The 11,060-nt window shown below is 55.2% G+C and overlaps 1 protein-coding gene across 1 annotated transcript; it reads left to right on the top strand.

Annotated features, from left to right (window-relative positions):
* Window positions 1-142: 142 nt before the first annotated feature.
* SLC35B1 (solute carrier family 35 member B1) lies at window positions 143-4,474 on the top strand. The gene is made up of 9 exons (XM_034070128.1): window positions 143-334; window positions 897-1,000; window positions 1,366-1,496; window positions 1,753-1,783; window positions 1,973-2,130; window positions 2,441-2,567; window positions 3,036-3,142; window positions 3,517-3,670; window positions 4,137-4,474. The coding sequence occupies exons 1-9, from the start codon at window positions 153-155 to the stop codon at window positions 4,187-4,189; spliced, it is 1,047 nt and encodes a 348-aa protein (XP_033926019.1). The 5' UTR covers window positions 143-152; the 3' UTR covers window positions 4,190-4,474.
* Window positions 4,475-11,060: the final 6,586 nt, after the last annotated feature.

Genomic DNA, 11,060 nt, shown 5'->3' with positions numbered 1-11,060 from the left:
GCGTCCCCGGGGGAACCGGTCCCGTCCGTTCCGCTCGGTCCGAGCGGCCCCGGAGCTCCCCGCTCCCCTCCGGCCTTCGCGGCGGGACAGGCACTGCGGCGGGCAGGCGCGGGGGGGGGGTCCTGCCGCGCGGGCGGGCGCAGGCCGGGCGTATGAGGCCGGCGGCTGCGACGGGCGCGCTGCGGGATGCGGTGCTGGACGTGGCACCGGCGCTGAGCGGCCCCGGAGCGGACATGGGGGGGGGAGGGGCCCTGCCCGAGCGGCTCCGGCTCCCGGTGTGCGGCCTCGGCGTGTTCGCCTGCTACTTCTACTACGGCATCCTGCAGGAGAGCATGTGAGGGGGGGGAGGGGGTACCGGGGCCTGCAGGAGAGCATGTGAGGGGGGGGGGATGTGAACCGGGGCCTGCAGGAGAGCATGTGAGGGGGGGAGGGGGTACCGGGGCCTGCGGGAGAGCATGTGAGGGGGGGGATGTGAACCGGGGCCTGCAGGAGAGCATGTGAGGGGGGGAGGGGGTACCGGGGCCTGCGGGAGAGCATGTGAGGGGGGAGGGGGCACCGGAGCCTGCGGGAGAGCATGTGAGGGGGGAGGGGGCACCGGGGCCTGCGGGAGAGCATGTGAGGGGGGAGGGGGTACCGGGGCCTGCAGGAGAGCATGTGAGGGGGGAGGGGGCACCGGGGCCTGCGGGAGAGCATGTGAGGGGGGAGGGGGCACCGGGGCCTGCAGGAGAGCATGTGAGGGGGGAGGGGGCACCGGGGCCTGCGGGAGAGCATGTGAGGGGGGGGGGGATGTGAACCGGGGGGGGGGATGTGAACCGGGGGGGGGGATGTGAACCGGGGGGGGGGGGTTCGGGTCCTGCCGCTCCCGGCGCCGCCTCACGCCCGTTCCGCTCCCGCAGCACGCGCGGCCGGTACGGGGAGGGACCGAAGCAGGAGCGGTTCCGGTTCGCGCTGACGCTCGTGTTCATCCAGTGCGTGGTGAACGCGGCCTTCGCCAAGCTCCGTGAGTGCGGCCCGGGGGGGGGGGGGGGGGGGGGCGGTCATGGGGCCTGTGGGGACGGGACAAGGGGAATGGCTTGAACCTGCCCGAGGGGAGACTGAGCTGAGCTCTGAGGCAGAAGCTGTTCCCTGTGAGGGTGCTGAGGCGCTGGCACAGGGTGCCCAGAGCAGCTGTGGCTGCCCCATCCCTGGCAGTGCTCAAGGCCAGGTTGGACACAGGGGCTTGGAGCAGCTGCTCCAGTGGAAGGGGTCCCTGCCCATGACAGAGGTTGGAGCTGGAGAAGCTCAAGGTCCCTTCAGCACAAAGCCCGCTGGGTTCTCTGAGGTGTTTCCCAGTGTTTCTCTGACCCCCCCTCCCGTTCTCCGCAGTGATCCATGTGTTCGATGCTGTCAGAGTGGATCGCACCCGGAGCTGGCTCTATGCCGCCTGCTCCCTCTCCTACCTGGGCGCGATGGTGTCCAGCAACTCGGCTCTGCAGTTCGTCAGTTACCCCACGCAGGTGAGGTCCGGGGGGTCCTGTGCTGGCCTCTCACTGCTGCAGTCAGCAGAGAGCACTTGGGGAGCTCAGACAGGAACAGCAACCCCTGAAATGGGGACTTACTGTTGGGCTCGAGGGGGTCCCATGTGGGGGGTGTGATGCCTCTGTGGAAGCACCTGGTGTGTTTTAGGAGGGTGCATCCTGTGCTGTCACCTCCCTGCTGCCGCCATCTCTGAAGGATGCTCTGTGGGTATTTAACCCTGTGCTTCCTTTACAGGTCCTTGGCAAATCCTGTAAGCCCATTCCAGGTAAGGAAGCTTCTCCTTTCTCTCTGTACACTCAGGGGGCCCTCTCGTACCCTTAACCAGGATCTCACCCACCAGAACAGCTCCTCCCCTCTTCATAGCTCCAGCACTGGCAGAGCAGATCCCGCTTTAGCTGTGGGTTGGGCTCCCCTCAGGGCCTGGGGAGCACTTGGTGACCTTGCCTCTTTCCAGTCATGCTTCTAGGAGTGACTTTGCTGCGGAAGAGGTATCCCCTAGCCAAGTACTTCTGTGTCCTCCTGATCGTGGCCGGTGTCGCCCTCTTCCTGTACAAGCCCAAGAAGGCGGCTGGGAGCGAGGAGCACAGCTTTGGCTACGGAGAGCTCCTCCTGGTGAGTCCACGGCAGGGCCGGGGAGGAGAGGCCACAGCAGCACAGATAAGGCTGTGTCCTTTGGACCTGGAGCGTGTCCATGAGGTGATGTGGAAAGGTGTCCACAGAAGGACGCTGGGATGGAGGGGAGCGCTCCAGAGCCATGGAATGAGATCAGGGCGAGAGCATTTGCACCCCTTCTGGCTGCAGTTTTGAGGCCATGCGGTGCTGTTGGGTGTGTGATTGGGATGTAAAAGCTGGGGAATGGTCAAGGTTTTTGTCCTGGAGAAGGGATAAAGAGGGAAGGTTCCTTCGCTGCCTCTTCCCTCAGCTGCTGTCGCTGACCCTGGACGGGCTCACGGGTGTGTCTCAGGACCACATGAGAGCTCACTACCAGACGGGTTCCAACCACATGATGCTGAACGTTAACCTCTGGTCCACCTTGTTCCTGGGGGCTGGTAAGGAACGCGCTGCAGAAACCGCCTTGCCCAGAGGCTGCCCAGCGGCAGGGGCCGAGCTCCAGCAGCGGGGCCGGAGCCCCCTTTACAGAGCCCTTCAGGGAGCCCTTTGGGGTTGGCTGGGGTGGATGTGGCGCTTGGGCTGTTCCGTGCAGCGCTGCTCATGGCCACCAGAGGGCATCGCCGCATGCGGAGCGCAGCGCCCGGCGCTGGCTCCGCCTCGGTTCCTGCCCCCTTGCCCGACACAGAAGTGAGCATCAGCTCCACCGGAGCGGCTCCGTGCGAGCTGAATGCGCTTCAGTGATGGCTTCACTCCGTAACCAGCGAGGTGCCGGCTTCTCCTCTCGGTCCGCTGTGTTGGGAGTTAGTCCTCCCCCTCGGTAGCTGCTGCTGTGAGCTGGGATTGCACCTCAGGGCTCTGGCTCCTCGGGCTGCCTCTGGGCTCAGGATTCTGGATCTTTGTTGCAGGGATTCTGTTCACTGGGGAGCTCTGGGAGTTCCTGAGCTTCACGGAGCGATTTCCCAGCGTCATTTACAACATCCTGCTCTTCGGCCTCACCAGTGCTCTGGGTCAGGTAAATTCACCTCCCTTGGTCTCCAGGCTGCACCCCCAGAGCGTGAGCAGCCGGTGGGGGGGGATCCTGCCCCTCTGCTGCGCAGGGCTTGGGGCTGGATGAGCTTTAAGGCCCCTTCCAACCCAAACCAGGCTGGGATTCTCTGTTTGCCCAGCTGGGAGATGGGCAGGAAGAGCTGCCTCCCGTTGGGATGCTGCGGGTGGTGCTCGCGTTCTGGCCTGGCTCCCTTCAGTGTGAAACCAGTTTGAGTTGTACCCAGATAATCAGGATTTGAAATAAGACTCGGCTCTGGCTCGGTGGTTTTCACCTGAAAGCAGGATCTCTGTTGTACTGTGCCTGCTCCCATTGACAACAGGCATCTCTGCCTCTTGTAGAGCTTCATTTTCATGACCGTGGTGTACTTTGGTCCTCTGACGTGTTCCATCATCACCACAACCCGCAAGTTCTTCACCATCTTAGCGTCCGTCATCCTCTTTGCCAACCCCATCAGCTCCATGCAGTGGGTGGGGACGGTCCTTGTGTTCTTGGGTAAGTCTGGAGAGCAAAGCCCTGAGCTGAGCTGAAACCGCTGGGGTGCAGTGGGGGCAGAGCCAACAGAATACACTGGTCTAAAGCAGATGGGGTTGTATGGGAAGCCTGTTGGTGGAGGGTCCATGGGGCCTACAAGGCTGCTGGAGAGGGGCTCTTCATCAAGGGACTGCAGTGATAGGACAAGGGGTGATGGGTTCAGGCTGAACAAGGGGAGGTTCAGGTTGGAGATAAGGCAGAAGCTGTTCCCTGTGAGGGTGCTGAGGCGCTGGCACAGGGTGCCCAGAGCAGCTGTGGCTGCCCCATCCCTGGCAGTGCTCAAGGCCAGGTTGGACACAGGGGCTTGGAGCAGCTGCTCCAGTGGAAGGGGTCCCTGCCCGTGGCAGGGGTTGGAGCTGGAGGAGCTCAAGGTCCCTTCCATCCCAAACCATTCCATAGTTCAGGAGTTGTTCTCTCTTCTTTGCAGGCCTCGGGCTCGATGCCAGGTTTGGGAAGGGAGTGAAGAAGACGTCGCATTGAGGAGAGGGTGATCACTGCCCTTGGGATGGACTTTTATTTATTGTCTTGTACCTCAGAATGGGTTGTGCCCCGGGCTCAGGACGGGAGCCAGGAGGAGCCTGGCTCTGGCTGTTGCTCGGGTTTGTGCTTCAGAGTGTAACAGTTCCGTTCTGGTTGTGATTGAGCTGCCTTTGTTCTGTTTCTGTAACCAGAGCTGCGCCCCCAGGCCCCCGCAGCAGGATGCAGCCCTTGCCTTAACAGGGAAAACCCAACCTCCATGTCTTTATTAAAGAAAAGGAGATCATGGCCACCTCTCCCGAGCCTTGATTTCAGGAACTGTGGCAGCTCCTGGGGACACAGCACAAGGAAAGGGCTGCTCCTAGAACCCAGATAAGGGTGCCTGTGTTGAAGACACCCCCCTCCTCTGATGGATTGTGTGCTGGTTCTGGTCCGGAGCTGCTGGATGTTCTTCCATGGAGCATAACCACAAAGATGCATTCAATCCTTCACTGGTCCTTCTAGAGCAGAAGCAGCTCTTGGTGTATGTAGAAGTTAACAGGAACCCAGTTTAACCAGTGGGGCCTCCCCAGTGCTGAGGGACAGGACCCTCTGCTGCTTCACCCAGACCCAGGGGGCTGGCAACAGCTTCCAGACCAGGAGAGGGCCCTTGTTAATGAAGCACCATCCGGATGAGTGCTGTGTGGGGAGAAGCTGTTGTCCCAGCCATGCCTTTAGAGCAGGATCCTCCACCAAGCACTTGACACGTTCCTCACAGCTGCCACTTGGGCTCCATCTGCTCCGTGGCTTTGGCCTCTTGCCCCTCCAGATGGGATCTGGAGCTCTCTGCTGTTGTCTCTGTCTCTCCATCCCCTGTTCCCCCCACCCCTCCAGTTCTTTTGGCCTCCAATTTGGTTTTCATTGAATCTGTTCTACCCAAACTGCTCGTTCCCTGCAGGATTAGGCCCCAGGTTATGGGAGGGTTTTCCTCTGCCACCTTCCCCTCTTCGCTGGCTGATCCTGTCCTAAAGATCAAGGGATCAGCAGTGAACACACACGTTCTCAGTAGTGAGAATCCTGCAGGGGCAGACCCAGAGCAGAGACTGCTCTTCCTGGTGCAGCTCGAGGAGAAACCACATCTTTAACCAAACCCCCCCCAGACCAAAGACTGTGATTCCTTGTGAAGCAGCCCCCCCTTCCTGAGGAGCTGTTGCCCACAGGCTCAGGTCTGTGCCCTTTTCCACGCTGCAGCAGAAAGAAGGAAGCTGGGAGCTTCCTTGGGTGTTTTCTAAGCTGAGATTTGTCTTTACCAACATCCTCCCAGTGTCTGCATTCAGAGCACAGATCTGCAGCTCCTCTGCCAAGAAGAGGGATATGAAAGGAGATTTTCCCTCTCTGGCCTGCTGCAGGCTCCATTGACCCACTTCAGCTCTGGAGCCTCTCCCTGCTTCTTGCTGCACCCCTGACTCTCGGTCAATGAGGATTTCTGCAACGCTGCCTTCCCCGCACACCTCAGGTACCGCAGGGGGTCCGGGAGGGAGGCAGGGATCAGCTCTGGCTGTTGCTGCCTGCAGTGAGCAGAGCTGCTGGGAGCCTGCAGCAGCCTGGGTACCACTGCCCACAGTGAGCAGAGCTGCTGGGAGCCTGCAGCAGCCTGGGTACCACTGCCCAGGGCCTTGGGCATGTGCTGGAGCTGGAGGCAGGTAACCCCAGGGGAAGCAGGTGAGGATGCACTAAAAGCTTCATCCTCTGTGTTCCTTCCTCCTGTTCGGACGGGAGCTCCTCTCCCAGGCGCCTTTTGCACAGGGAATGAACATGATGATGTTCAGTGTCTTTGGCACAGGGGTCCTCAGAAGCAATGCTTGAACTGGGGAAAGGGTCAGGAAAGTCTCTGTCCTCCAGTAAGAGACAGCAATGTACAAAGTGTTGGCAGAGCTGCCTCTCGTTCATGCAGATGCTGCCTCACCTCCAGGCTGTGCCAAGGATCCTCAACTGCTGCTGCCAGCTCTGACTTGGCTCATTCAAAGGAGTCTGTGCAGTATCAGCAGCTTAGAGCCCACAGGGGGGTCAAGCACAGGCTCTCTCGCAGCAGTTGGGGCTTCAGCCCTTCTGCTGTCACTTGCTTTGTGTCTCTGCTCCCTTCAGACATTCCCCACTTTAGCAGCAGGGTGCAAAGGGAGTTAAATCAAGGTTAAGTTTGTTCCTTCTAGTGCTGGGGGCTCAACCTCTCCGTTCCTGCAGCTCTGAGCAGGAGGTTTGGGTGTCAGTGGCACTCTCCCCACCAGACGGGTTTTGTACAGGGTCAAACGTTGCCCTTTGCAGCCGAGGTGGAGCTGGTGGCTGGTCTGAGCGCTCCCTGTGCCGTGTGCTGAGCTTGGGCTGCCTTGCCAAGGAGCTGTTAAAGGCAGCGCTTGTGGTTTGCTCCTTCGTGGCAGATGGGACTGGGCTTTCTCTGAGCAGAGGACGAAGGGCAAGCAGCTGAGTCACAGATGAATGTCCAAGTGTCTTACACAAAGCCCTGCGAGTGCACAGCACAAAGGTCAGGCTCAGAAGCTATAAAGAGATTCCAGCTCCATTCTGCTTTGTCCTGGCAGCAGAGCCCCAGCCCCGAGGCCGGGCATGACTCAGGCAGTTACCAGCAGGGGGAAGCCTGATTTCAATCCCCTTCAAGAAAGGCAAGGAGAAAACCAGCAAACAAAGCAGCTCCTCTTGAATCGGTGAAAGCATCACCTGGAAACCAGGTTTTATTCTGCTTAATTCTTTCTGGCCATCAGCAGAGATCACCCCGGGGGCTTTCAGACAATCATCAGCTCTTCTGCACAATGGCCTTCATTACAGATACAGCTCCTCCAGCTCCAGCCCCTGTGTCCAACCTGGCCTTGGACTCCTGGGTTGGAGCTGGAGGAGCTTTAAGGTCCCTTCCATCCCAAACCAGGCTAGGATTCCATGAATGCTTTTAAAACCTTCCTCATCATCACAGTTCAGTCACAGGAAGCTCATGACCTCTTCCTGAAGCTTTCCTGAGCAGTTAACCTCCTTTAACAAAGAGCAGAACTGTCCAGGAGCAGCAGGGATTTCATACCCAGAACCTGCTGAAACGCTGACTGCTTCAGCAGAGTCTGGCCTGCAGGGTCAGGGGAGCAGGCTCAGGTCCTATACTGGGTCTGCACTTACTCCAAGAACAGCACCAATGTGCAGCATTGGGCATTCCCAAGGACAGCTCTAGCAGCGCAGACCAGACACTGAAGAATGGAACCAGGTCAGTCATGGAAACCTTCCATCACTTGGAACGGGAGTCTTCAGCTTGTCTGAAACTGGGAAATGGAAAGAAGTGAACTATTCCTATAGGTACATGTAATTTTGGGGACAAGATTTCCATCATGCTCTTTGTGGACTGTGATTTGGTGCTGTGCAGGTGGGAGCAGCACCTCATGCTTTGTAACCAAATGTTGTTGTAATTTCCCCTTTGTATTTAAAGCCATCACTAAGGTGTCTTGCAGTGGCCTGGAACACCAATGGGGTGAACACCAGACCCATCTGTCCTGGCCTCTCCCCACTGGCAGCAGCAAACTGTCCTCCAAGGGACTGCTTCCCAGCTAAAATGAAACATTACAAGGCAATAAAACCCTCAGCCCTCCCAAGTGCACTCGAACAGCAGGGATCATTGCCTCCAGTTTCTGCAGAGCTAGAGACAGGAGCCAGTTGAGTTTATATCCTCTGGAAGCAAAACTGCTTGATGTTCATTTGTTAAACTGCTCAAAATCACTTCTTAGAAGCTTGCAAACTGCTTTCAAGGCAAAGGCTGCCTTATTCCTTAGCAGCTTTGAGGGGCTCACTCTGCTTTCAAGCTGAATTTGCAGCCTGCTCTGATTTAGTTCATTCTCAGAGCTGGAGTGTCCCCTTCTGCCGAGGTCGAGAGCTCTCATTCACTCAGTGTTCGGCTCTAACTCCTTGTCTAACAAACTCCTTGTCTCACGATGAAGAGGCAACACCAATCTGGATGAGCAGATTCTGCCCCTGCTCCAGGACCTGCCCATAACCTCAGGTGTTCCAGTGATGACTCTGGGGTTTATGTGTGGCTGAGCAGCTACACTGGAGCTGCAGACAGGGAGTGTTCCCCTGGGGAGCTGTGGAACTGGGCCCTGCACACCCAAAGCACAGCTTGATCACCAAGGTGTGCATTGAACGAGGCCTGAGATGCAGCACGTTGGGCACTGCAGTGCCTGGTTTTGCCATCAGCTTCACTCTCTCTGGTCTGATGGATTAGAAGTTCTGGAGGGATGAGGCAGGGAGCTGGGAGCATGAAACAGCGTGAGCTTTGTCTCCTGAGGAGCACTGATTGAAGAGCATATGATCACACACTTGAAGACTACAGCATGCGGGGCTGAAATACTGCATGGCCAACCCTGCTTTTGGCTTTTCTCATGGCTACTGAGTGCTTGGCTTTGGAAACATGGTGTAGAAAACAATTGTCTATGCAACAGCTGAGTGCATCTTCAAATGGAATGAAACACCTGGATGCTCATTACTGCCATTTGGGTTGCAGCAACTTGATGCCATAATGGTCCTTGCAGCACACTGCTAATGAGAAGGTAAACCCAAAGAACTGATGAGCTCCACATTAAGCTCTTCAGTTGTGTAAGAATGTTCTGGAGCAGCAGGATTTAAGGCACAATCCTCACTAGAATTTGAGCAATAAAGAGCATATAGACAGCTAATGTTAACCTTTATCATGGTGTCAAGCATATACACATCCTCTTCCATCAGCACTAAAAACCAGAACAAGACTGAGCTGTTGCTTGATCAGGAATTCCAACACTGAGTAATTGAAACCTCCTTGTGGATACCTTAAAAATCCTTTGCTGTTATTCCCTGCAAGGTGCAGACCAGAAATGTGCTTTACATTCTCCCTTTACAACATCGCTTCTCTTCATTGGTCCCTACTTTTTCTTTACTGGATCTGCTTCCTTTTCCTGCTTCTTTTTCTCTTTTTCTTGTTTTTCAGCTGTTGGAGCCCTCTCTGCTCCTTCTTTCTCTCATGCTCCATTGCACAGAGCAAATCTTACCCTCAGTTTTCAAGGCTTCTGTCCAATTATCTCCCTGTACCTGCAGAAGGGGGAAGAACAGTGATAAAACCTTTACAGGTGCTTGCAGTCCGTTGCCACTTCTCCCCTAAGGCTGTTGGGATAAGGCTGAAGATGAATTCTTGTTTGTGGAGCAAAAGCTGGTTTGGATAAATGGGAGGACTTGTGACAATGTTCTGGGCTCCTCCGCTCTGCAGGTGCTGGCAGAGTTAACAGCATCTTGGAGAAAGGAAAATCATTTCACAGACCATTAGGGCTGGTGGGAAGCAGCAGGATCAGGTTTTAATGAATACAGGATCAAAAGCATCTTAAAGCAAACCAGCCCTGAAAACAAGAGCAGGCTCATCAGGGAAGACAGGAGATGCTTCTAACGAGAAACAAAGCACCAACTCAAAGGCATTAGGGAGTCACTTTCTCATAATAGTGCATTTTAAAGTATAATTTACTCTTCTAAAACATTAGCTTTGATACTTTTCCAGTGCATGTAAAAATAGTGCTATGAGCAGCTTCCCTGCAATTAAAATCTCCAAGTCAGAGTTCTTCCAAAGGAGGTCAAGATTCGTTTGTTTTCTCCCAACTAAAAGCAGATTTAATCACAGCCACAATGCCTAAGTTATCTTACAGCATCCCAAAGCCAGGAAAGCAAATCTGGACAAGGAATGTGCTCAGACCTGAAAAAGGTTTGGATGTGGAAGAGGGAACGATCCCTTTTCCAGGCATTTCCTTGGTGCTGATCACTATGGCTTTGTACTGAATTTATGCTGTATGGACATGGTGGCTGTGCTGGCACAAGGTTCTCCCTTCCTGCCTCCAGGGCCATAGGTGCTGCTGGATCCAAATGCAATCAAGGTGGGAGACAATTGCTCTCTGCAATGACAGTTCTGAGGACAGGGAACTTTCAGGTCTGAAAGGGCAACACAGTGTAGTGACCTGTCATTTTATACATCTGTTGGAAAAGAACTGATTTCAGTCATGGGTTTGAATGTGGATGCTTAAACCCCATCTAGCTCCTATGCTTTTCTGGATTCTGGCTTTGAAACTGGAAGCAAAGTTTCCCAACTTTGCCTTTTTTTTTTTACCTATCCATATATATGAAAAACCTGCTTAACTTCTCTCCCTCTTTAACCATTTGTAAAGATGGGTAATATTTAACTTACCCTCCTATTCCATGCAACACTGAAGATTCCTGACTTTATAGTGGAGGCAAGTGGGGATGCTGCGCTCAGTCTCTAGCTCAGTACTTGCTGTTCTGCTGCAACAGAAGCAGCTCACCAGCTCCCTTTCCCTGGAGGATGCTCCGACTTCCATGGTTCAAAGAAGCTTTTCCTTTCATCACAAACCATAGCAGCACTTCCTGCCCTCCCGTGTGCCCTGCCTGTGCCAAAGCTCTTTTGACAAGGTAAATAACACCGTAGGCTTTGTGCTGGGCTGGGTCACAGCACCACGCTTGCAAGAGGATGGAGATTCCCAAGTAGAACCTCTTTGATCCTGGCTTTTTTAATTGACTAGGACACAAACACGGCTATTTCACAATGCAACCATAAAAGGCTGCAATATAAAGCTTCATTTTCTGACTTAAACTGAACCTAAACAGGAACCATACCTTCAACCCAAGCAAGGATTCCATTGCAGGTTGTGACTATAGCCTAGCATTCTTCCTGCATTACATAGGGCACATGAGCTCTGTAGGTGTCTCACTGGTATAAGGAGAGGTGAATCAGGCACCTTGCAGTGTTTGGGTGACTGTTGCATGTATAAAAACCTCATTAAGTCTCTGCAGTGACTGGGGGTGGCTTTGTTTAGAGTGGGTT

This window comes from Melopsittacus undulatus, chromosome 17 (genome assembly GCF_012275295.1).
Source record: "Melopsittacus undulatus isolate bMelUnd1 chromosome 17, bMelUnd1.mat.Z, whole genome shotgun sequence".
NCBI lineage: Eukaryota > Metazoa > Chordata > Aves > Psittaciformes > Psittaculidae > Melopsittacus > Melopsittacus undulatus.
Note: the sequence above shows the minus strand (reverse complement) of the source record. Positions and strands in the feature narration are given on the sequence as shown.

Excerpts from the sequence above, each read along its gene's own strand:
- SLC35B1 (XM_034070128.1), top strand. The coding sequence starts at position 153 with ATGAGGCCGGCGGCTGCGACGGGCGCGCTGCGGGATGCGGTGCTGGAC. Across the intron at positions 1,001-1,365 it reads CGCGGCCTTCGCCAAGCTCC|TGATCCATGTGTTCGATGCT; the intron begins GTGAGTGCGGCC and ends CGTTCTCCGCAG. Across the intron at positions 1,784-1,972 it reads ATCCTGTAAGCCCATTCCAG|TCATGCTTCTAGGAGTGACT; the intron begins GTAAGGAAGCTT and ends GCCTCTTTCCAG.